General features: G+C 42.1%; 1 protein-coding gene across 9 annotated transcripts in view; it reads right to left on the bottom strand.

Annotated features, from left to right (window-relative positions):
• PCDH1 (protocadherin 1) overlaps positions 1 to 27,569 on the bottom strand; it is a 184,228-nt gene that overhangs the window by 129,391 nt on the left and 27,268 nt on the right. For 5 of the 9 annotated variants that reach the window (XM_044280960.1, XM_044280967.1, XM_044280968.1 and 2 more), the window contains exons 2-3: positions 23,418 to 24,238; positions 16,341 to 18,533 (exon numbers count right to left, since the gene is read on the bottom strand). In XM_044280960.1, the coding sequence (XP_044136895.1) occupies positions 16,341 to 18,533; positions 23,418 to 24,238 (3,014 nt within the window). Of the gene's footprint in view, positions 1 to 16,340; positions 18,534 to 23,417; positions 24,239 to 25,386; positions 25,474 to 25,912; positions 26,061 to 27,569 lie in introns of those variants that run through there. The other 4 variants (XM_044280964.1, XM_044280961.1, XM_044280962.1 and 1 more) reach the window with 4 other exon arrangements.

The following is a 27,569-nucleotide window of genomic DNA, read 5'->3' as shown; positions in this document are numbered from 1 at the left end:
TTGAAAACAGATGTTTGCTCAGCACTAGTTACTGGCCCTTTTAAGGAGAATTTAGTCTTCCCCAAGAATCACAGCTGAGTGGGATCTCGCTTGTATATGGAAAACATACAACTAGGGCAATTTGCCTCTACCAGGTAGCAGTTATAGTAAGCAAAAAAAAAAGTCCTAAAAGTTTACATGTTTATAGCTCAGCAAGAGGATAGGACGCTGCGCCCTCTCTGCTGTGGTTTATGGCCTTCTTCAGGCATCTGCTAATGTGTTCCGGTTGGTTAGCACTAAAAGCATGCTGAAAGAGGATAAGAAATAATGGCGGAGTCAACGCATAACACAAAACATGATGCAACTAGATGCTATGCATGTATTTTGCAGCTACTATATGGAATTAAGCACCTCTGCGATTTGTTGGTATGGCTTTTTTGGGGAGAACCGTTCCTTACACCACCTTTTACTGGCATATCACACTACCAGTGGACTCTGCAGTGTGTCCAGACCCTGACCCAACAATTGACCACTAATATAAACAGGGCCACCCGAGTCAAGCCAACTCCATGCCGTCGGGCACCATCAATCATGAACTTACCTCCAAATAAACTATTAGACATGTCACTGATATGTCTGGAGTGTGCAGCGAAAAAGACTGCAAAAAATTAAGCACGGGTGGGTACATCTTCCTTATAATTGGGGGAGAGGTCTTCAGAATCATTTAGGTATATTGCAGTCATGCAGGTGCCTTATGGATCTCTACCACTTCCAAAAGAAGCAGTTGCAACATTAGGCATTGCCATTTCAGTTACTGTCACTGTAATTAATGTAATATGGTATACTACATATGGCAGAATCTACGTTTTCATTATTCTTCATAGTTTTGGGTGTTGATTAAACCTTTGACAGATTTTTCTAAATTAATTTTGTAACTATATACAAATTTTTTAATTTCCTCCCATTTTGAAACAAGCTTGATATCATCACTTATTAATGTACTTAGGTCCATGCAAAATACAGACTTAAAAGGGGTTGTCCACAGGATAGGGAATATGTGACTGATCAGAATCTGAATGGAGCGGCAGACATCCACATGCTGCCAGTCCATCCAGCAACGTGGGGCGGCAGACATCCGTATATGCCGCCAGTCCATCCAGCAACGTGGGGCGGCAGACATCCGTATGCTGCCAGTCCATCCAGCAACGTGGGGCGGCAGACATCCGTATGCTGCCAGTCCATCCAGCAACGTGGGGCGGCAGACATCCGTATGCTGCCAGTCCATCCAGCAACGTGGGGCGGCAGACATCCGTATGCTGCCAGTCCATCCAGCAACGTGGGGCGGCAGACATCCGTATGCTGCCAGTCCTTCCAGCAACATGGGGCGGCAGACATCCGTATGCTGCCAGTCCATCCAGCAACGTGGGGCGGCAGACATCCGTATGCTGCCAGTCCTTCCAGCAACATGGGGTGGCAGACATCCGTATGCTGCCAGTCCATCCAGCAACATGGGGCAGCAGACATCCGTATGCTGCCAGTCCATCCAGCAACATGGGGCGGCAGACATCCGTATGCTGCCAGTCCATCCAGCAACATGGGGCGGCAGACATCCGTATGCTGCCAGTCCATCCAGCAACATGGGGCTGCTGGAGCACTAGTAGTCAGCCATCTTCCAGAAGCCCCATCGAGTTGAATGCAGTGGAGTCACACATGGACGGAGCAGGGGAACACGAGCCCGCGTTGTGATGGGTGAGAGCCCCTGAGGATAGATCCACACCGATCAGACACTTGTTCCCAGTCCTGTAGATGGGGCGTAAGCTGTGAACTCCTTGAATGCATAGACCCTAAAACAATGGCTAAACCTATGGCTCCATAAATTCTACAAGGCAGCGCAAGCGACTGAACAGAGCATAATGAAGCCTTCATGTACAATTTCTATACAAATGTAAATCTAATAATGTCCATAATTCCATGTAACACTAACAACTATCCGGAACATTATGATTGCTCATATGCAGCGTCTATGTTACACGGTTGAGTGATTTCTTCTACTTTTCTATTATTATAAGTTGGATCATTCCATTACGGGTGCATAAACCTATAAATTCTTCATGCAAGGCCCCATTAAGTCTCGCTGGGGTTAATCAGGGTCACCCGTTAATAGTCTGGGCCTTCAAACACATATTTTGTGGCTTCTGTTCTGTGAGCAACCTTGAAGTCTTCATTTTCCAGACACAGGGGCAGCTCTGGAAGTCTATTAAACAAAGATCTGTCGCATTAGAAGCCATTACGATGTTGAATGGCTGAGAATTTTCTCCTCATATACCAGTAGTATTTATATGTCCCAGAAGGAAGGAGAAAGGGGAGTTTAAAGTTTGATCGACCGACTAGAACACTCAACAACGCATCAAAATTTAATAAAAATAAAAAAATTCTAATTAAAAACACTTGACTAATTCGGGAATGGCAAAATTTTAGTAGTTGTCCCAGATTAAAAAAAAAAGAAAATTAAATACCAGCGAATAACTTGTGTTTATGGGCTCTTTGGTAGTGCATCTTAGGCCCACTGAAGGTGCATGTGCAATATAAAACAAGGCACATCAACCAGAGTGGCGCTGTTTCTAGATGGAGGGGGGGGGGTGAGAAAGGTATCAGACTTCTCCAAATTAAAGTAAATCATGTGACTACACTCAGAACACATACCTGCAAGTCTGATTCTTTAACTGAGAGCAGATTTCCATAAACTACTTTTCACTCTAAAGTGGATTCTCAATTACTTCGGCTCCTGTTTTTTATTTATTTATTTAATTTATTTCTCTCATTTGCAGTTCTCCCTTACCCCCCCCCCGTGCTTGTATCCTACTTCCTGGTTTGTCATGTGACTGCTGTCCCATCATGCCTTAGGGCAGTGAGACGTGTCTTGACATCAGAAGGACATGCTAACCACGCCCCTTATTCTTACCAATGATAATTGTGCGTCCTACAAGGCGCCAATGCAAAACTTAACCAATAGCAACACAGTTTTACCACAGGATGAAATAGGCACTTTTTTTTAATTGTTGTATTTGGAGAAAGATATAAACTTCTGTTGGGAGGGATCACACACACACACACACACACACACACACACACATCCTTTAGAACATGACAAAAGCCAACAGGTCTGACCATTAAAACTAGCAACTCGTGGCTCAATTATTCAGCAAAAGCTGCAAATTCCTCAATGTCCTATTCTTGTCCTTTTCGCGGACAGGAATAGGTAGCTCTAACAGAGGGCAGGACGTAGCGGTCAGCAAAATGCAGAACTCACGCAACCGGCATCAGTGTTTTGCAGGCTGTGGCCGTGTGCATAAGGCCTTACTCAGAACATCTAGAGGCCTACATGATTCAGTGTCATTCAGAAATTAGGCTGGATCAGGCATCTTAAGTTCAAATCTGAATGCCCTTTCGATGGACAGCTATTGCCCATTACCTCCTTCTCCCCACACCCTTATACACAGGCTTGCTTTGCGAATTGTGCCTGTGCTCAAAATTGGAACAGGGGAATAAGCAGCTCTTCTGGCAGCATCTTATCAGAGCCAAGGAGAAGGCATGCTGAAATTCTACATACGTCCGCATTTTGCAGAACGGAATTGCGGACCCATCCATTTTTATGGGGCCGCACGAGGTGCGGCCTGGCTCCGGAAATGCGGACCCCCACTTCCAGGTACGCATTTCTGTTTCCGAAAAAATAAAATAAACTGAACATGTCCTATTCTTGTCTGCAATTACAGACAAGAATAGGCATATTCTAATAGTGCCGGCGATGTGCAGTCCGCAGAACACACATTGCCGGTGTCAGCGTTTTGCGGATTCGCAAAACACACTACGGACGTGTCAAGGGACCTTTAGGCTACTTTCACACTAGCGTTAATATTTTCCGGTATTAAGATCAGTCATAGGGTATCAATACCAGAAAAAAAAAAAAAAAAAGTTTTGTTCCCATTCATCATCAATGGGGACAAAACATAACCGTACAGAATGGAATGCTCCAAAATATATTTTGTTCTCATACTGGAGAGCAAACAGCAGCATGTTGTGGCTTTGCTTTCCATCCTGGGATGCGGAACAAAACGGATCAGTCATGACACAATGCAAGTCAACGGGATAGATCCGTTTTCTACGACAATAGAAAACAGATCCACCCCCCCCCCCCATTGACTTTCAATGGAGATCATGACGGATCTGTCTCGGCTATGTTAAAGATAATACAACCAGATCCGTTCATAACAGATGCAGATTGTTGTATTATCAGTAACTGAAGTGTTTTTTGCTGAACACTGCCGGATCCAGTAAAAACGCTAGTGTGAATGTAGCCTCATCCTTCTTTCCCCAGACATCATCTGTTGTGTGTATTAGGTGGTTCCAACTCCCCCCTCCCCTCCCAAGGATGGTCAGCCAGTCGCACCGAAATTGGCAGTTTAGGCAAATTTACTCTTCTAGGCACCTGAAGGGCTGGGTTTCCACATTGTAATATTGCTCTGGATGCACTTGTGAAAGTTCTGTGATGTGGTTTGGGCCATATTAACATATTTCACTTATAAAAACCTGATCACAAATGCATGTGGTTTTTCCGCACACAGTCACTTACCTGCCTGGCATACTCCAGCTACATACAAACCCAGCTTTAGTGGCCAAAAGTACAGTCTTCCACTAAAAATTGTTCCATCCATTAGATTACCACTTCTTCAGCGCGGTAATTACCACCTACATCAGACATTCACAGTGAAGCCATCATTATGAGCAAAGACCTGGCACATGCCCAGGATTGTCGAGACTGGGCTACCTACCAATACCTGTTGATGACTCAAACAAACATTCAAATATTTTATTGAAACATCATAGTTGTGCCATGAATGTAGTGCCCAAACAAGTTATCCTGGGCAGTGAAGGTACACCTGCTGTAGCTACATCTCTCCCCAACCAAGAAAACCCATCTACTGTATATCTACAGGTACAAAGTCCATCTATAATACACCCACAAAATACTGACTCTCCATTAGTGGTGGAAACATATGGACACTCGTCAAGCCATGAAATGCATCGGTGGCATATTAACCTCTCTTCATTACACGCAACATTAAAGTGCTCAGACGGGTTTTATGATCTGGCAGTGCATTTGCATTTAACTAGTCAGAGTGATTAACGTGATCGGTGTGACCATTGTGTTCTGCTGAGAAGATTGTTGCCCTTGGAGAATAAAAGGTTTGCTTGTGTGGTTCCTTGGACAAACTTTACATATCTCCATGAACAGATGTTAATTCGGTCTCTTCCAATCTGTGGTGCGGTAAGTAAAGCCTACCATATTTACACCGACAGATCAAGCAGAGTTCAATTTGAAAAATTAACTAGTTTGGTCCTAAAGGGATATTCCGGTCACAATAAGTTATCCCCTGTCCTAGGGGACCCCCCACCAATAACAAAACCTCTGACCTCTAATCCCTGCAGCCCCCTGAATGTGCGCTTCTGCTCCATTCATTTCTAGGAGAATTCTGAAGATAGCTGAGCGCTGTACTTGGCCATCTCCGGAACTGCCATAGAAATGAATACAGCGGCCAAGCACACGGCTGATCAGCCGCTCAGTTCCTTTCAGGGGTAGGACCCACACCCATCTAATAGTCTTCCCCTATCCTGTGGATAGGAGATAACTTAAAGTGGTTGTCCTGCAAAAAAATATTCTACAGTTTTCAAACCAGCACCTGGATCTGAGGACTTTTGTAATCACATAATTAAAATTGTAGTAAAGCTGCTGAGGTATTCACTGTAATCTGAATAGCGCCACCTGTTGTTTTCTATTTTTCCAATTTCTCTGGCCTGCTCACTAAGAGGGAAGCACATGCGCAGTTCCATCCTTCAACTGCCAACAGTTGCAGCAGAAAGTATGTGCCCCTTAGAAAGGACACCCCCTTAAGCTGACAGCTTGAAATATATCAGAACAATTGGAGCAATGAATGTGGAGATCTCTGGAACCATGTGAGGTACAGGGCTGGTTCTAGATTAGCTAGGGTTCATTCACACGGCCGTTGTTCGGGCATGCCCATATTGAGTCCCACAAACAGCGGGTCTGTATTACGCAGACACCGGCCGTGTGCACCACGGAACCCTGTGTGGGTCCCCAATCCGGAACTGAGGCATGTAACCCCACAGAAGCACTACGGAGTGCTTCCGTGGAGTTACTCTGTACTTCTATTTTATTTATTTTTTACATTTTTTTTCTTTGCAGTGTGGACGGATAACAGACCCATTCAAGCTAAATGGGTCTGGATCTATTGTGGTAGCCACATGGATGGTGCCTGTGCATTGGGGACCGCAAATGTGTGAATGACCCCCTAGAGGTTCTCATGTACTAGATTATGTATGCTTTTCATTGTCTATTATTCATGGAATAACCCTTTAAAGTTTAACCATTTCAGTTTAAAATTCTTCTTCGCTGTAGCTGAAAGTTGCTTGGGATAGACGCTTTAGACGCTGGTCTTAGTAAAGGTTCTGTGCTAGCAGAGGATCCGAAGTTATGAAGAGGTGCAGGTCACTCCATAACTTTGGTGCGGTCTTACATTTAGACCTAAAACAGGCATTGAAAATGAAGACTGAGACAAGTCTGTTGGCCCCCTTCACCGCCCACAATTTTAGACCTGGCGTGAGTGTGGCAAACTCTCATACATCAGCACAACGGCTGTCTGCGCCAATATGACTAATTTAGTCGTATTGCAGCATAGCAAATGACCCACTATCTGCCCAAGTCCATTTTTACCAGATGTTTTTTCACCGATGCCTTTCTAAAAAACAGGCATTAAAAACAGCCTCAGAATTGTATGGGGCGGTCGGTCCGTGAAAACAGACAAAATAGGACATTGCCTATGGCCTGTTAAAATTTAATTAAAATGGCAGTGGGAATAGAACCACAGACTGCAATGATTCTGAAAACGTCCATCACATGGATGTTTTTCCCCCTGTCGTGGGGATCGGTCATCAGTAGCTGATTAGTGGTGGTCCTCCACCCTCTCCGATCAGCTGCTTAAAGAGGCTGCAGCCCCCTCACAGCTTGCCATGCACAGTGACGTACATGGTAGATCATCTATACTTGCATGGTATTGCAGTTCAGGCCCACTTACTTGAATTGGACCGACCTGCAAATAGGCCATGGGACCGACAAACATGTCACCGGCCTAGGAAGGGGTAGCAGCACTCCGCCCTGAAACCTCTCCAAACAGCTGATCGGCAGGTGTGCCTACGCTGACCTCCAGGAAAATCCCTTAAAAATAAATATTAGAGAGAAATATAGATAGATATATCTATCTCATCCACCAAACCTGTTAACACAACCCATCTATACAATGCTACCTGCACTCAATTTCTATTCCAAAACGCATAGATTAGTAGCAGTAATATTTTTGGCAATCATTTGGATGATGGATGCAGTTTTTAAACAAACATGACAACTCAAGTAGATTTTAATTAATTTTAAATAAAACTTGGGAGGGAGCTGCTCCCTTCAGTCTACAAACTCCGAGTTCAACCAGTGGCGCAGAGACCTCGCTGCTCCTTTATCTTTAATAATCACAGCAAGCTGGAGAGACTGGTACGGAACAATTGATTAAAATGTGCATGTTAAAAGTCCAATTAGTCATTTCAAGAGGGTGAGGAATGGGATGATGGAAGGAGACCGAGCATTGTCGAAACTTACTGAACAGAACGTACCACTTCAGAAAAGTCTATATATTTTTAACTGAGATAAAGCTACACGCATAAAAGGGTCATTTTGCTACAAAGTAAAAAAATAAATAAAAAAATCCTCCAAATCTGCAAAACTGAAAATTATGTGTACGTGTGTCCCTCTTTTATTCCATTAATATCATAGAAATTTGTATTGTGTGTTGCACAACTGATTTTTTTCCCCTAGGATTAGAGAACCCAATGCCTTATTACTATGGTATTTTGAGTAAAGAAAGATGGTAGTCATTTGGGAGCCCCATCCGTTAGCCATACCTATGCATTTCAAGGACACTCAATATGCATCATTTTCCCTGTGGCAACACTGCATAGCTATTCAATACCTGCAAATCATTGGGAGCCCCAGCATAGGACAACCCAAACAAATTGTTGTTTTTGGGTTCAAGGCCGAAACCCGGGTATAAGCTATTCTTTGTTCATACGAGTAGAGCATCAGTGCATTTCCTTGGGCCGATGCTCCTCCTTGCCTTGCACTGCATTGTGCAGCGCAAGGTCTGTTGTTTACTGCAGGTAACGTACCAGGCTTCACATCACCATGCTAGGCGGAGACTTCATCCTAGCAGTGAGCCCAGTGATGTCAGAGGTTGTTTTGGAGGCGGGTACTATGCAAAACCTCCAAAACAGCCTAGGACACTATAGACTGCTCATCTGCGTCGGGGACCAAGTAAACAAAACAGAAGACCACCAATTGGTTGGCACTCCTAGCCGATGAGGTGGTGCTCAGTGGTAAAGGTTTCAATAGGACCAACTAGGTCAATACCACGGCACTCAAATGGTTAAATTCAGCAGCAGTGATTTATTGGTTCCATGCGAAACAATATTACATATAAACAATGGCCAATCAGATCCTTTCACCCTCACATGCTGGAGGACATCAGATTAGACATGCCATCACTGAGACAGACATTTTCCCAACCACGTACATCTCTCTTTTATGATAAGGTTATTACTACAATCATGTCACCAAGTTTTGTCTATTCTATATAAATTTTGTACATGGGCCATGATCGAGGTCTAGGATTGGACTGAAACGTTGGCCATTGGTTAATATATTGTTTTGCATAGAACTAATAAATCACTGCTGCTGAAGTTAACCATTTGAGGGCCATGGTATTGACATACTTGGACCTGAGTAAACAGAACTGGCACTGTGCTATGCAGCGCACGGCATGGGGAGCATCGGAGCAAGGAATGTCTCCAGGAATGTCTATGTCACAAAATAAATAGCCTGTAGAACCCCTTAAAAGTATAAATCCTGTGTCCATCAACTTCAAACAGGTGGAGCTCAGAGATGGGCAATTCCAATTCATTACAGTTTGTTCAAGAAGAGATATGTGGAACGTGTGCAACTGCATGGGGGGCCAAGCAGGAAAAGCAGCCCACTGCTACCTAATGATTTTGAGGTCTCACAATTACTGGTAACAAATAGGTGTTCTTTGAGGGGTCTTTGGAGCCTATATACTGCTCCTACAGAGGGTCCCTCTGTTGGCCGTGTCCATCCCCCACGTTTACGGCTCATCTCTCCTGGATCTTGTGAGAACACTACATACTGGCAAGTGTAGGAAAAAGCTGCTCACAATAAAGAATACAGGGCTCACTGAACTAGACCAGAGATTTTGCCCCATGAAACTTTCTCTTCACAACAATTATACAGTAGTCCATCTCTTACCATGTCATTGTGCATAATAACTGACACCATAATTCATGGAGGTACTACCCAAAAAACCTTTAGCAGTAGGAGAACAACTCCCTAGATGAGTCCTGCAACCCCCAATCCCATAAATCTGTTGCAAGCGCCTTCTACCCTTTCACTAAGCTTCCTCAAGACTACATTTAACATCTGACCCTAGACAGGAATGTAAATCTATGTAGCTCTGTCTCCAAGGGAATGAAATAAATCACAAGGAAGTAGTGGAATCTGTTTCTTCTGATGCAGCAATGACAACTTCATTAAACACTTCTGGAATGAAGATGAATTAAGTCATCAACCAGAAGAACCCAAACGATAACAGATTCTACATATAGTGATCTAAAAAGGCAGCCAATAACCTATACCTAAAATATCAATCTCTTCGATTGATACTGACCAAATCAAGGAAAGCATGAAGGCTCGACAGGCTCCTGGGTTACAAAAAAAAAAAAAAAAATGTATTCTAATTATTTTTCTTCTGATAAAATGAGGTTTATATGGAAAGTTGGGAATGGGGAAAAAAAATTTCGGGGGGAAATGGCAGATCGTGACAAGTGTATAAGGTCAATGAAATGGCTGCATTGTGCAGTGCAAGGTCTGTTAGTTTACTGCAGTAACGTACCAGGCTTCACATCACTGCTAGGCGGAGACTTCATCCTAGCAGTGAGCCCAGTGATGTCAGAGTGTATAAGGTCAATGAAATGGCTATATCTGATTTATAGAAAAGTGGGCAAAAATGTCAAGTGTGACAACCATGTCAAGGATGCACAAAATCCTAAATAAGTTGCACATGGGAAAAAAAGGAGATAAACCTGTTATTACCTCTGTCTGTAGGATCTGCAAAGCAAGGTTGCCTGGGGCAGCGAATCACTCCATCGTGGTGTGGGAAAGACAGTCCCCAGCGATGTTCATACCCAGAAACTATGAGAAAGCTGTCAACTGTGCTTTATGTCACAGCAAGTGATATCAGTGGGCTGTGCTATATCCCAGCCTTAAGCGATGGCAATATTGCAGCACAGCATTTTGCCATTATTATTTAGTGCCATGTCGTCTCGGTTTGGTTTTTGAAGTTCTATGCAGACGAGACAAAGGCTCAATTACATGGTGGTAACTGATTGTTCAATTATATAAAAAAAATAATATGCACGAGAAAGTAAGAAAATATTCCCAAAGTCTTCCCGTTTCTCCCTCTTCTGGGATTAAATCATGTTATGGGCATCAAATGCAGCTAGTTCTTCCCTCTCCATTTGCTATGCAGTGGAAAATAATGTATTGATCCCTTTACAATGCCGTTTCAGGATGACTGTACTAGTCTTCAATGGCATGATGGACAGGAAGTGTTTGGAAATATCTGCACCTATAATCATTATAGTGGGACATATGCAAGCCATTATTGGGATATTTTTTTTTTATTTATTTTTTTTGAATTTTTGGCCATTTTCTCCTCATTTCCTTCTCTACAATAAAAAATAAAAATCCTAAAATCCTGCAGCAGGCGCAAAATATGTAAAGACTCCATGTTCTTTGCTAGCAGTCTCATGGGCCATAGATACAAAAAGGACAGGAAGTTTAGAGGTCCTAAAGCAAACAGACAAATTTCTAAATAGGTCCTGAAAGAGAATCTTTCCAACGGAAAACAAACATCTAGAAGTTAAGAATTAAACTGCCAGCAGTCTGCAATAAGAGCCATCTGGGTGTTACCAGTTGTGGGGGTGTCCTTGCACAGTCTGCCACTATCAAATCAGTGCACGGACAGCCCCCCCAACAGGTAACACCTAGATGGACATTTACGGCAGGCAATTAATTCAAACAGTGTTATAAGAATAGATGTTGCACATTTGTTACCACATGGGACTTCAAGTATTTACTACAACAGGTATGTCATCAGGTAATAGATCTTGAAGTCAAGCCTTGTGAATGTATTGAGGGTCTGTCAAATACATTTAGATCAAAAGTGATCATAACGCTGTTAGCCAAAAATAACGGTCAATGTAGAAGGCCAGGTAGTTAAAGGTGTTTTCTGATATTTTTTTAACTGCTGACCCATCAGTACCTGATCGGTGGGGGTTCCTGCACATCCATAGTGCTGTAGCTTTCTTTCAACTCACCAAGCACAGTGCCATACATCGCATAGTGGCTGTGCTTGGCATCATAGCTCAGCCCCATTTACTTCAGCTGTGCTTAGGCCATGTGGCTGATTAATGTGCCGTCAAATGGCCTAGACAGAGCAACGTGAGAGAAGGTTGCAGGACTACTGCAAGTGCAAATGCCTTTGCAAACAGCTGATCGGCAGGAGTTCCAGGTGTCAGACCACCACAAATCAGATGATGACCTTTCCAGGTACACAAAAAAAAAAAAAAAAAAAAAAAAAAAAAAAAAAACTGGCTCCATCCCTGGCCTACTACCACACAGAAGTTGGAAATTAAGTTATGCAAGAATGTTATCCACCAATTGCTTTTGGATTCAAGAATTGTATTCTAGGACAATGCTGACAGTTAAGCAACCAACAGAATTTCTTAAGGTAGGTTTACAAGGCCCAATGGAGCAGGCGATTGTCGGTAAGGAATGGTTCCTTCTCAACAACTGCCTGCACATCAGTGGACTAAAGTGCCTCATTTACACGCAGCATCTCACCCACTGTATGAGTATGAGCAATGGCTACTGTTTAAAAGCAGGCACGAAAGATGGTTTCACCCAATGAACAAGTGTTTTGCTCATTCATCTGGTGATCTGTGGGGCCTTTACACCAGCAGATCAGGATCATAAACTCTTGTCCCCAATAATCTGCCTGACAATCGGGCAGAGTAAATTCACCTTTAGGTTCCTGGAAATTCTGGAATTTTCTGCAAGAAGTTTGGCTTAGCCTATAAGAGTTTACTATTGGTGTATCAAGCGTAAAAAAGTAGCTTAGGCTACAGTCTCTCAAGCTTGACAAAAAATACATAAAATATTGGGAGTACTGCCCATTTTTTTAACTATTCAATATGGACATTTTTTTTTTAGAGTCTTAATCCTGGGGCTTACACATGGACTATCAGATACATATTTGGTGGCTACATCTTTTTAGATTAGACAGAGTGTAAAGGCAGCATTTAGTTAGTCTTGAGAAGAGACATCTAAGGGGGAGCATTATTAACCTATACAAATATATAAATGGGACATACAAAAAAAAAAAAAAAATTCTATACGGTGAAACTGTTCCATGCAAAATGCCCTCAAATGACAAGGTGGCACTGCCTCCGACTGGACAAGAAAAAGTTCAGTCTCCAGAAGCGGCAAACTTATTTACTGTAAGAACTGGGGATCTGTGGAATAGACTTCCTCAGGACGTGGTCACATCAGGAACAGTGGATATTTTTTAAAAGAGCTTAGATGAATTCTCAAAAGTGATATTAAGGTTTATGAAAAACAGTTTGTAGAAATCTGAGTCTCTCTTCCTTCTGGGATTCACATCCTTACCCATCCCTTGGTTAAACTTGATGGAGTTATGTTTTTTTTTTTAAACCGTATTAACCATGTAACTATGGGTACATACAAATATGCAAACTTTGCCATTCTAAAAGAGCTATGAAAAATTGCATTTTGAAGTAAACGCTCATTGTGATCTCTACTCTACCGGCCAATAAAACAAGCCAATCTCTATAAAAGAAAAAAAGCCATGGGTTTTATAGAAACCAAAATGCATTCTGCAAATTAGCATTTTATCCATTAAGATCACTTCCATCACAAGTGAAAAGCCCCATAATACCCACTAATATGCTTCTAAGTGTGCCTTCCTCTCTTTGCCGTCCTTAATTGCAGCATTTGGACACTAAGGAAAGCTGTATGCTTCACCAGGCACTCAGCAAATCCTCTGGGGAGTTTCTGTTCCATATTCAAAGTCCACATCTAATAGCCCTGGCCATCTCACTCCTTCCCTATAAACATACAAAAATGCAAAATAAAAACGAAACAAAAAAGGACAAAAGAAAACACTGAATGGCATAGTAAAAAAACAAACTTTATTCACAAACGATATTCACAGTGTTCAGTGTACAGAGTAGATCAGCTGAGGTTAGACAGAGGGTGCTACTTGTATAATATATAAAACATAAGGGATGCTGCTTACAGAATAAGTAAGGAGCCGACTGTTTTATGTATATACATTCCAGTGAATTAGAAGACAAATTTTTGTGCATGCTTGGATCCAGCTAAAGGCCAAACAGTAAAGATCACGTAGCTATAATATGCAGTCTGAGAATTTTTACATACAACACTGGATTTCTTTGAAACTCAAATATATAAAAATACAAAAAATTTTTTTGCAACTTTGATGTAAAAAGGCACAATAAAATGACTATTTTGCCTTCCTACTGTTCCTCATCCATACAAATATATGGGTTCATATGTCCTATCTATATATATATATATATATATATATATATATATATATATATATATATATATATATATATATATATATATATATATAATTTTTTTTTTTTTTTAAGAAATGACCATGAAAATCTGTTCAACTCAGGGGGCGGTTAAGCAGGTTTAAGCTATACATCTTAATCCTTCTTAAAATATATTATACATAGCTTTCACGAGTTCTCTGGACCTACTTCAAAAGCTCAATGGTCTCCAACCTGCTTCATAACATGTTTGAGGCCACTGCACCGTATCAGGACAACCTGGTGGCCTGCAATCTGTGAGGTCCTGTTACCTGCATAAGGCTATGTTCACATCTGCATATGGCATTCCAGTATTCAGCTCCGGCAGAGGAGCAGAATATCAGAATTGCCGTATCCGGCATTGTCTGATACCACCAGGGTCTACTGGATACCCATTCACTATAATGAAATCTGCCGTTTTTCTGGCAGTAAGATACTGCTAAATGCCAGAAAGCAGCCAGTCATTCAAGCCAGAAACCCAAATTATTCCATTATGGTGAATGAAAATCTGGCGGTCCCCAGCCATGTATAAGGCAGTTCTGGTATTAGGCTCCTCTGCTGGAACAGAATACCATATGAAGATGTGAACAGAGTCTTGGCAAGTCCCCCATCTGATGCATACTGTGGTATTCATTAGACTTAGCATATAATTCAATTGAAGATAGTTGGATAATGACAAAGCTCTGGACAAGAGTTAGAGATTTTGAACTGTAGGAAAACTCAACTTTCTGCCAGGAATTCGATTTTAAGGTTACTCTGGCTTATGTTTTGTATCTGATCGGTTCCATCTAAAGCAAAATACCGGTAGGCAATTTGTAATATTAAAATAGACTGCTAAAAATATAAATTTCAAGTTGGTGCTAGAAGTGGCCCCCAACACAAGACTACACACCAGAATTTAGTGCATATAAATTGCTGCCCCTTAACAAATAAATTCAGTTTTAGACATTGCTATAATCCTTCATTTTTATTAACATACATAAAAGGTTTGCTTTAGTAAACAAAGCTATAATATCCAGCATATTTACTGGCTGGAAAAGGCACGAGCCTCCAAAACTTACAAAGTTTTCCTATTCACAACGCCATTAAACATTAGGGCACCTTGGCAATAGTAAGAAGGTTTATATACCACATTAAGAAAGATACAATTTAATTGTGCTTTTTCAAACACCCTATAATGCCCCAAAAAGGTAACAAAGAGCCCTTTTATTACTGTCATTGAGATGTTTTATGACACAGTCTCGGCTTTTTCTAGGGCTGAGGAAACTTTGCACTTCGGACAGGAAAAGTGTTGTATAGAAACCTTTTTTTTTAACTATTAGAGTTTTAATTCTTTGGCAATTTTATTGAATATCTTGGACACTAAAGTATCCTTCTTAACATAATGTTCAAAATTATTAAGAGAACAGAAGCTAGAGAGGGTTAGTACACACATCATGCAAATTACGCGGGTCAAACCTACACTGGCATTGTACCCACCCTTTTAAGCACTGCAGTAATGTCCTACACGTCTCATGTTAATTTATCTTGGATACCCTTGTTTTACCCCTTGTCTAATGGTTAAATGGGTTGACCTTCATTTAGATTTCAGAATAAAGCAGCACTGCAGATACTAAAGGCCTTTGCTCGGTGAACTACTACTATATTTCGGGACAACGATGCAATTGTGTGAAGGAGTAGCAGAAGACTCATTTGGTTAGGGAAAGCTGAAGGACAATAGACTGGAATGAGAATAAAAAGCAGGAGATAAACCAAGCAAATAGTAAAAAATGCAAAAGTGAATAAAAATAAAATTAAGTTAGCAGCATTAATTGCACTGTAAGAAAGCTGTTCATTAGCAAAAGCTCTCTTAATAAAACAATGCCAGCCAGAACACCCTTGCCATAAACAAGACCAAGGGAAAGGCACAATCTTTACGCATGCAGCCACAACAATGCAGACGTCAACTAGTAAAGTTTAGTTGACTCCTAGCTCCTTCCTGTCACCTAGAATGAAATTCTGAAACAACTCAAGCACAATTAATGTAAAACCCATATCCTATGAGGACAGAGTGAGAGCCAGCTCACAATATTAACCTAATATATTGAATATAATTCAATGAATCTTTAGCAAGTGTCAGCTAGCAATGGAATTCCAGCCCATCCTACTATTGTATTAATAATTTACCTATAACAGTTAAATAGGCTCCCTGGAATAGTATAAATACAGAGTGCCTATATCAGGAAGTGCTGCTGAAAGTACATTGCAATTTTTTTCTCTTTGGTTAAAAATATACAGCAACAATCCAAACAAACTGCTACACCACCTGCAGAACAAATGAGAAAATGGGAACAGGTTTAAGTATTGTGCCCACCATTCCCACTGGCTCTTAGTTACTCCAACCCCTCTTTTGAAGACAGGCATCACCATACGTCAGTCCATGCTAGAGTGCCATCCTCGGACGCTTCACTTAGGAAGTAATCGCCTACCTGCTTATGGTTGTATTTCTGGGGATTGGTCCGATAGCTGTAATCCGAGTACTGATCGGAGCCAGTGGAATTGTTGTCCCCAGTGCCTACAAAGGTGTTGGCTGCTGGCAGGTCTTGCACAACTTGGTGTTTCTTGGAGGCAGATGGAGATTGTGGCTGAAGTTGGATGGATGGCAAGGGGGAGTTTGAACGGTAGTGACGTCCCAAGTCTGGGCTTCCTGGTGGGTAATTCAAAGGTAGATGGATTCGCGGGCTGTCTCCAACAGAATCACTCATCAGGTTAAATTTAAGAGACTTTTGTAGCCCAGCTTCTTCATCCTCTTCTACAGGCTTGGGTGGTTTTGGAGACTTGCTTTTCTTTACTTTGATTTTATTTTTATTGTTTTTATTACTTTGTTTTGGGGCATAGAGATCTTTTGTTTCTTTCTTTCCTGCTTGATAGCCACTTTTAGCTTCTTTCTGTCGACAGTATCGGACCAAAACAACCACCACAATAACAAGGATAACTGCCATGATGCCAGCAATAACACCAAACACAATGTTTCGCTGTTGTTTATTACGTTCATATTCTGGATCTCCAGCAATATCAATGTCTAGTGGTGTATCTTGGCTGTGACCAAGTAAAGTCTCAACATAGGTCTGGTTAGTCAAAGTTTCATTTATGAAGAAATGGACCAGGGCTGTGCCATGTCTTGAAGGCTTTCCTTGATCTTTCACCCTTACTACTAGGCGATGCAGACCATGATGCTTTCTTAAAATTTGTTTTTCTAGGGTAACCTCACCTCCCGTTGGAGTTATTTGGAATAGATCAAATGGATTACCACTTGCAATACTGTAATCAAGTTGTGCATTTAGGCCTGTGTCCATATCCTCAGCTCGTACCTTGTTGATTTTTGTACCTGGTTCAGTTGAGGGTGCTAGATAAGCATATGAAATATTAGATGGTACAACAATCACCGGAGCATTATCATTCTCATCAAGGACATTAATAGTCACTCCAACGTATGATGAACGGGGTGGGTCCCCTCCGTCCACTGCCTTCAACCGGAAGGTATATGTGCTTTGATGTTCCCGGTCAAAGGAGATGCTGGAAAGGATAGTCCCTGTCCCATTCTGGATGACAAATTCTCCACTTTCAGGTTCTACTGAGAGATGGATACGAGCATTTTCACCTTTGTCTGCATCTATGACAGTGACCATACCAACCGGACTTAATCTGGGCATATTCTCCATGACTGAGAAATTGTAGCCATTCAACATAAACTTAGGATCATTGTCATTGCAGTCCAGTACTGTAATTACAACAGAAGCAGTGCCTTTTAAGCTTGGGGTACCTTTGTCTGCAGCTACCACATGGAAATTATACTGTTCTGTTACCTCTCGATCCAACACTGTGTTAACCCTAATTTGACCAGAGTCGGAGTTGATTGAAAAGATGCCTCGAGTAGTGGGGTCAGCAAGTATGGAATAGGCTATCTGAGCGTTGGATCCGCTGTCAGCATCACTTGCACTAACTTCCATCACAATATCATCAGGTGAATTATTTTCTTTGAAAGTCACTTCCATTAAGCTATGTGTGAAGATAGGAGCATTGTCATTCACATCAGTTACTTGCACCTTAAGAGAATTGGTGCTGGAAAGAGGAGGATTACCAGAGTCAACAGCCACAATTTCAATGGTGTATTCTTTCACAGACTCATAGTCCAGTGGTGTGGTGGTCTGCAAGAAGTACTTCTTTTTGCTGTCAGTTCCAGTGTCACTGACCTGCTTTAGCTGGAAGGGGACATCCCTAGCCACAACACAAGTCACAGCAGCATTTTCACCTTCATCAATGTCAGAAACTTGGACCAAGGCCACTGGTGTCTCTACTGGTACATCTTCAGAAATGTTTGCAACACCATCCTGATGTGTTACCAGACCAAACCCTCTGATGTCAATTATTGGTTTATTGTCATTTGTATCACGAATGGTGATTGTGACTTGAGTGCGCGCCGATTTTGGGTTGGATCCTTTGTCTTTGGCCACTACAGAGAAGCGTAGTGTTCCAACATCTTCACGATCTATGGGACCCTGCACAGTTATCAGACCTGTTGACCTTTCAAGGTGTAGCAGTCGCCGTACCGTATCAGAGGCCTGGTGGAAGGCATAGTCTATTTCTGCATTAGCCCCTTGGTCAGAATCATTGGCTTTAACCTGAAAAACAAGAAAACAAGAAAAAGGACAGTTGTTAGGAAGGATACTTTTTGTGGTCAAAGTAGTAGAATAAGTATATGGTGGACTTGGCACCTAGGGATCCACACTTCCAAGCAAACAAAAAATATATAATTTGTAATTAATCTATTCAATAGTTAAAAGTGCCTTTACTAGACCTAAAATTTGGTGATTGATAAGGAATTTGGCTTCTGTTAAAACACAAAGCATCAAATCTTCAGAGGGACACAAATTCAGCACAAAAAAAAAAAAAAAAAAAAAAAAAAACACTGCTATGTTTTTCAGATTTGATAACCCAGAATCAATTCTAAGAAAATAATCTGGCAAAAAGGTCAATGCAGCCATGAAGTATAAGGGATTTGCTTTGATCACATATTGATGGTGTCAAAGTCATTCGACCGTGACAGGCGTGATTTTGAACTAGCTCCAAGAACGCCACTACAATTAAAATGTGGGATGGAGCTCAGATCAATGTGCTACTAAAAACAGTTCTAGCCTTCTGATAAAGCTCAACCCAATGACAGAGGGTATCGCATGGAGTAGAAGGGAACTGACACTAGACCAACTGGCAGCCCAGTTCAAATGAAAAGTTAACGCTACTAGCTATCAATAATTATACCCAATTAAATTATTTGCCTGTGTCTGGTGAATTAAAGAAGCCAAGGAAGATTTCCATAGCTCTGAAACAATCTGAGCATCATTTGATACAGTAAAGATATATTTGTTCATACATTCGGCTGGTTTCTTGCACAATCAGTGCCATTTTTACTCCCAGGCTGTGCAAGATACTGTTGCTTAGCCCCATCCACTTCCTATTAGTTGAGTTGCAATACCAGACATAACCTATGGGCCAATGTAGAATGAGGTTTCTGTAAGGCTGAATGCACACGGCCGTGAGCGGTCCATGGAACCACGGGCTGGATTCCTGCTGAGAGTCATTGGTTGTTATGATGCCGTGCGCTCCCTGCTGTCGCCGCAATACACTGGTATGATCTATACCAGTGTATTACTGTACTGCGGCAGCCGCAGGAATCCAGCCCGTGGTTCCGGGGACCGCTCATGGCCGTGAAACATGGCAGTGTGCAATCGGCCTAAAAAAAAAAAAACGTTTTCAACCCCCTTTAGCAAGTTAGTAATCCAGCACTCATGTTCAAATCTTCTGGTAAAGACTCCTACTAAGGCTACTTTCACACTCGCATTTGGTGCGGATCGGTCATGGATAATACAATAGTCTGCATCCGTTCAGAACGGATCCGTTTGTATCCTCTTTAAAACAGCCTAGACTGATCCGTCTTGAACACCATTGAAAGTCAATGGAGGACTGATCCATTTTCTATTGTGCCACATTGTGTCAATGAAAACCCCATTGACTTGCATTGTGTGTCAGAACGGATCCATTTCGCTCAGTTTCGTCAGACTGACACCAAAATGCTGCAAGCAGTGTTTTGGTGTCCGCCTCTAAAGCGAAATGGAGACTGATCGGAGGCAAACTGATGCATTCTGAGCGGATCCTTTTCCATTCAGAATGCATTAGGGCAAAACTGATCCGTTTTGGACCGCTTGTGAGAGCCCTGAACGGATCTCACAAAACAGAAAGCCAAAACGCCAGTGAGCCTTAAATAAAAAAGGGTTTCTCCGGGAAGGATTTAAAATGGCTTCCATAAACCTGTCCTAGAATGTGATCAGGATTAGTTGCCACCACTTGCAGAGCTGCCTTGGTGGGGTGGGGGGTGGGAGCAATGGGCCCAGGGCCTCACTACGCTCTGGCATCTATGTATTGGTGAGTTTTCCCGTCAGGCAGCTCAGTTATGATGGCATATCATAGGCAGCTCTGTACCCACTCCTGCTTATGTTCTAGGACAGGGATGGCCAACCTGAGGCTCTCCAGCTGTTGCAAAACTACATCTCCCAGCATGCCCAGACTGCCTACAGCAGGGCATGGTGGGAGTTGTAGTTTTGCAACAGCTGGAGAGCCGCAGGTTGGCCATGCCTGTTCTAGGACATGGCAGACATTTTAAAATAATTCAACAACCCTTTTAAGTATCCATTAAAACATGGTAGATATAAAAGACGCCTACCCGTTTTGAACTGATATGCACTAGTTCTTCCCCATTTAAAAGGGAACCTGTCACCGGGATTTGGGGTATAGAGCTGAGGGCATGGGTTGCTAGATGGCCGCTAGCAAATCCGCAATACCCAGTCCCCATAGCTCTGTGTGCTTTTATTGTGTAAAAAAAACGATTTGATACATATGCAAATTAACCTGAGATGAGTCCTGTATGTGAGATGAGTCAGGGACAGGACTCATCTCAGGTTAATTTGCATATGTATCAAATCGCTTTTTTTTTTTTTTTACACAATAAAAGCACACAGAGCTATGGGCACTGGGTATTGTGGATTTGCTAGCGGCCATCTAGCAACCCATGTCCTCAGCTCTATGCACAAATCCCGGTGACAGGTTCCCGAAAACATTCTATATATTTTTTCCTTATGTTTTGTCCATCTCACCGAGCTGGTCAGCAAAGTTTCACCTTTTTAACCCTTCCCGTAGCTTTCTAGCAGCCTTACAGTTAATAAAAACGTTACCTTTATGAGCAATCCTGGACTTATAAAACCAGCAAACAACAACTTAGTAGCATATGCAAATGACGGCTCGCAAGTGCCCAGGGGCGGCGTTACCCTCGTAGGTGCCCAGCTAGCTCGACCTTATTGTTGCTCCCCCCCCCCCCCCATCTACTTGTTTCGCCGAGATCCCGCGCACTCAGTCCGTCGGCCGGCACATGCGCACTGCAATGCCCATTCCTTGTACGGCATCACCGTAATTAATGCACATGTGGCGGCTAACAGTGTGAAGCCAGCACATGCGCATTAATTACTGTGATGCCGTACAAAGAATGGGCATCGCAGTGCGCATGCGCCGGCCAACGGACTGAGTGCGCAGGATCTCGGTGAAACAAGACGTAAGTAGACTGGCGGTCAGAGGGAAAGAATGGGCGGGAGGGGAGCAAGAATAAGGCTGAGCTAGCTGGGCACCTACGAGATTAACGCAACCCCTGGGCACTTGCGAGCCCTAATTTGCATATGCTACCAAGTTGTTTTTTGTCGGTTTATAAGTCCAGGATTGCTCATAAAAGGTAACGTTTTTATTAACTGTAAGGCTGCTAGAAAGCTATGGGAAGGGTTAAAAAGGTGAAACTTTAATGACAGACTCCCTTTAATGGCCACCAGCCATATGTTCTGTTAGAAGCTGTGGCCATTACAGGGAGAGAACTACAGAAAATAGGACACTACCTGAGCTGCCAGGCTGAAGATAATCTAGCAGAGCATTTGGAACAAAGGTGGTGGAGATCCCTGGACCCATGTGAGGTACAGGACAAGCTCTGTTAGCAAAGTATTGTCATGTACTATATTAGGTCTGGTTCATATCAAACATGGCATCACCCCTTTAACCCCTTGGGCCTTTATTTTTCCCCAAATAAAGAGTATTGTCAGGCATTTCTGCCAACCTCTACATAGGCCCAGTCGCTTAAGTGCCTATTTTTGGGAAAGATGGGATTTATACAGCTGTCAACCATACTACAATGCAGTCCAACTATAAGATCTAGACTGGGAACCCTCAAAGTTTTACTGAGATGAGGACCTGTAAAAGGTTACATGGTCTTGACCTGGATCATCAATGAGAAAAGCTCCTGGAACACATGACAGCTTGGTCCAAAAGGAAGAGGGAAAAAAATAAATCCAGTACATAGTCAAAGTTGTATTCATTTTCTTGCCATTAGTCTGAATAAACTACCATCACAAAAACTCACCCAACCTGTTCCTAGTTGGGCAGAGGCCCAAGTTGTAATATGCATAAGGAATGTAAAAAATTCTGCAATGCAGTCACCTGGAACTACTTACAGCTAATGGGAAGAGAAACTGTCATGGCACAAATCTGAGGGCAATATACGAAACTGGTTTTCCCGAAATGACTACCAGGCAAAAAAATGTAAAACCGGAGTTGTGCTTTTAAAATGTAAGATGGCATCTATTAGCAGATTTTCTATACACATATAGAAGAGGGTGTTTGATTACTAGTGGTGCAATCAATCACCATGAAAAACGTTAGAAAGAAACCAGACAGTAAAGATACAAGCTGCTTCTACAATGGAGGATTTGAAGCCTTCACACTTAAACTCACATTAGAGGACTAAAAAGTAAAAAAAGGACAAAAAATGACTGCATTTATTAGAGCGAAGCAAATGACCTGCTCCCTCTAGACACCTAAAAAATGGGGAGAAATCGAGGCCATTTAAAGCTCACTGAAATCAAACTGGCTGAAAAGATTATAGGCTCAGAAATTGGCAAGCTGCCCGGATACTGCCCTACTGTGGCTACATGTGTAACAGCCTCCAAAAAGGCCAGTTTGATGTGATTTCATATATTGGTTGCAAATTATCTGCATAACTGAACCATAACACAAATTAAACCCAGTCTAGGGAAATTTGAACAATTAGTAGTAATTTGATAATTGGAGATTTGAGTTTTGGGGGCTACGTGGCACTCGTTTACCTGTAATAAAAGAACAAAAGACAATACATTTAAGTAAAACTCTACTAAAAGATGCTAGTCTCCAGATTGCTTTAACTTGATCGCTGCTGTACATATTACATTAAACATTCTCATCCAACCCCTGCTTAATCCCTTCAGGCTGTAATCCTGAACAGAATGGAAGAGCCACTCCATTAGACACACAGTACATACTTTAATTACTTATCTGATGGAAAGCAGGTACACATGCTGACAAAGTGTCTTCTGCTATTGAACTAAAAAAAGGGATTTTAAGAGTCAAATGCAAGCAGGGGAAATAAAATAAGTTCTGCTTACCTGGAGTACAGAGTGCCCCATTGGGCTGTTTTCAGGTAACACCGCTTCATAAGCCATCTTCTCAAACTTCGGAGCATTGTCATTGGTGTCAAGGATAGAGATACGCAACAAAGCACTGCTAGCTCTTGGGGTCTTCCCACCATCTTGAACCTTAATTGTAAGATCATAGGAGTCCCTCTGTTCCCGGTCAAGACTTCCCATCACAATAAGTTGAGGTTGCTTTTCATCTTGGTCCTCAGCTACTTGCAGTCCAAAGAGTTCATGTGCTTCGGGCCCCACAATTAACTCATAAGAAGCCACTCCATTCTTGCCAGAATCACGGTCAGTAGCAGCTGGAATTGGGAACAGCATTCCGATGTTGGTGTTTTCTGGTATGGAGAGGGTAAGAACTGGAGAGGCAAAGTTCGGCGTGTTATCATTAATGTCCAAAACCTCAATTTGACCATCTAGTAGCCGGGGCACTGGAGACATCAGATCAGTGATAGACACCTCAAACTCTAAGTAGCATGGCTGGCCTGGAAACAAGTTCTGGCATCCAATGAGATTTTCTCGATCAATTGCAGACTCTGTAGTATAGATATCCCCAGTCTTTCCATCCACACGTAGATATGGATGTCCTACTTCCAGCTTATATAGATGCTTTGAATCCGGATAGCCATAGTCAGCAGCTAAGCTTCCAATCAATACATTAGGTGGCTGCTCTTCCTCGACTTTGTATTTCACCTGGATGGAAGATCCAATGAGGGGAAGCTGGAGGAAAAGCCATAAGTAAAAACAGGAGACTACTCTCTTCATCCTTAGTTTCAACAGGTATGACCAGTCTGCAAGGAAAGCCAGATAAAAGGAAACAAGGTTAAGGTCAGAAAAAACATGGAAGCCAATCAGAAACCAGCATGAGTTTCAATCATTCATATGCTAATCAGAAGAAAACACAGCGGACACCCCACTGTGGAATGCAGGTGTTGGTTCCCAATTGAAATGCTTTGTCTGACTAGTCACACCGTCAAGGTAAAAGGACAAGGAAAAAAGAACACACCCCTTTCTAGTGTTTGTCACATACACCTAGTAATTGTGTCCCTGATATGACACAATATAAAGCCACACCTGTGAGATTAGAAAACTTGCTTAATAGGTACCTTGCTGAGAACTGGATCAATAATGACTCAGACATGAAGACAGGATTATAGGAATAAAATTAAACCATCAGCTGTATAAAGAATGAGCATCAGGCAAAAATGTCAATCATATTTAGTATGCCTAATAAAAAAAAAAAATTGTCATCTATAGAAAGATACATGTAATTTTGCATTGAACAATACAATGTACAAAACTGAAAGTTGACATTTTTAAATCTTTTGGTTTGTGGGCTTTTACGTAGAAAATAAAAAAAAAAAACAAGCAAAACTTGTTATGAATGGAAACAATTTCTCCAGGAGAAACTGCTAGTCAGATCTGTCAACACAAAGGTGGTAGGTTAGTAAACCTGTAGAACTTGATATATCAACTAAAAAGGCCACGGATCCTGGTGGTTTTCTTTTGTTTACTTATGGTCTTTTATGCTATTTGAGATCAGCAAAAAAAAAAATATATATATATAAAACCAGGTATAGCCACAGATAGGGGTGGCACTATTAAGGTATGTAAAATCCAAAGCAAATAAATCAACAATCAGTAGCAGAAAACAGGTTGATTTTGGCGGTAGATTTGTAAATTCGGCGGAGTGTGTATTTTTTTTTAGACCAGCTACACAGAAGTAAATTGGAAACTGTTGAAGATGCCCTTAGATTTCCTGTTGACGTAAGTGGTGGTGAGCTGTAAAGGCAGGCAGTCCATGGATCCGAGTGGCATGTCTATGTCAAGGTTTCTGCTATTGCATACATCCAAAACGACAACTAGCACAACAGTTATGCCATGAAAGTAGAAAAAGACTAGAAAAGACCAAATCTACACAAATGTGACCACACTTTACCTGCCTTACTGGCAATTTGGTCTGGCACTAATGAAATGGCACCTAGGACAAACGTATTTTCTGCACTGAGGTCATCTTAGATCCTTCCTTCCCAGCAATGAGGTTGCAGCTTTCAGCAAACACTGGAGTATATACCCGTTATGCAACAGCAAACACATGACCTATGTCCTACCTCTGCCGGCAGTTACCTGGAGCACAAGATTTCCTCATATTACAGGGGGAGGGGGGGGAACCATGTAGGTTATAAGCCACATATCATTTTGCAGAATGACTTGTAGAAATAGTTTGGAAGAAATACAAGGAATTGAATATAGTTCAACCCCAATGACAGTCTATTCAATAGGAAATGTATTCAGTGTCTTCTTAAAACTCCAAGACACCCTGAGGCAAAACAGTTTCCAGGTGATCCTAGACCTACAACCCTCAGCACACACTAGCTGGGCACCGGAATACCCGACTCAACAGGTTTCACCTGATAGTACTGCATCCGAGACAGGTGCAAGCGTTGGAATCCAAGGCAACTTACGTGTATTCCCACTTCCCTCATACGGAAACCAGGCAGACGCCTTCAGTCTTATCTGCTCAGTCTGGTTTGGAGTGGAATATCTCAGATCAAAGAGCCAGAAAGTACTACCTTTACCATAAGGAGCAGGTGAACCAGCAGTTCCTGAAGTGTTACTCGTCAGTCCCCTCCCCTGGAGCTTGTGCCTCCCTCGTCCGTGTGACAGCCTGAAATCCAGGGCTTTGTGCGATATAATAGGAACCCTAGAGGCTCCCACGGCTGCAGATCTAGCTGGAGCAGAGGGGGCAACAAGTGCCAAGGAAGAGAAACAAATACAGATGATAACATGGCACGAGCAACAACGTGTGCAAGGAGAATATTACAAGTACAGTAAGTCACACTACGTGAGCAACTGATCCTTTAGGGTCAATACATAAACTACTGAGTACCGCATGTACCTATAAAGTACGGGTGTAACACCCAAACAAAATGTAGTCTTCCCTTTTCTCCATCAACTATGTATTGTACCTATTAAAAATTAAAAGATGAAGGCTGCCCACACAGATACTGAAGGTAGACTGCTAGGTAGGATTTTAGCAGCGTTTTCTGCACGTCTAATTTTATTTGCCTGTTTTTTTATGCAGATTTTGCAGGAAAACACACCAGCACCAGATGTTAGCTGAAGGTCTATGGGAAAATCGGAAACAGGTCACACATGTTTTTTTTCCTCCAGCTCCTAGATTTCTGTTCGGACGTGCAGACAGCACAAATTGTGCCTCTAAATAAATTGGTCAGATCTTGCACTAATGGGGTTTCTACCAAGATTGCCATTTCATATGACCAGTCTTCAGTGACCCCTGAAGTGTTCAGAAAACAGCAGTGGGGGGGAGTGATTATGCCTTTTTTCTATTGCTCCCCAAACCTAATAGGAGGTCTAATGGAAACTACAGCGCACCACCACTAAACCTCAGCCAGAAAAGTTGCAAGTTTGGGTACTTTCCTACTTGCGGCAGAGGATTTTGGCAGGGAGTTCTGTCGCAGGAACTGCCTGCCGGCTCTGTCAAAAATGCATTGAAATGCCGGATCCGATCTCTCCGGTGTCATCCGGAAAAACTGATCCGGCATTTATTTTTCAATTTTTTTGCAGTCCGAGCATGCGCAGACCGCAAAAAGATATTTTGCTGGAATTTTGGACGGAGATGCATGTGTTCCGGAATTTTGGACGGAGATAAAACCTCAGCATGCTGCATTATCTCAGTCCCAAAAAGGCAAAAAGACTGAACTGAAGACACGCCATCCTGCATGCTTCCTCCTACTAATGTCTAAGGCCGTGAACAAGGTCCAGGTCAGACCGAAACGTTGACCAGTGACTAAACATTAAGCCTTTTGGATGGATTAAAAATTAAAACGAAATAAAAATCAGGACTGAAATCTACACCAGTGTGGATTTCATCTACAACTTATGCCAGTTTACTGGTGTTATTTATAGCAAATCTGTTGGGTCACCTTGCCCCAGTCCCACGCTGTGACACCCACTTTTTTGGGGATGTGGCAAGCATGGCTCAAATCAACCAGAAAGTCAAATATTTGTGCAAGTGGGGCTTACACCAATATTTGTGACTTTTTGAAGGCAGAAAACTGGCATAACTAGTTTAATAAATTCTCCCTTTAAAGCAGAACA

The sequence above is a fragment of the Bufo gargarizans genome, chromosome 2 (genome assembly GCF_014858855.1).
Source record: "Bufo gargarizans isolate SCDJY-AF-19 chromosome 2, ASM1485885v1, whole genome shotgun sequence".
Classification (NCBI taxonomy): domain Eukaryota; kingdom Metazoa; phylum Chordata; class Amphibia; order Anura; family Bufonidae; genus Bufo; species Bufo gargarizans.
The sequence above is the reverse complement of the archived record's forward strand: the minus strand, read 5'-3'. Positions and strand labels throughout refer to the sequence as shown.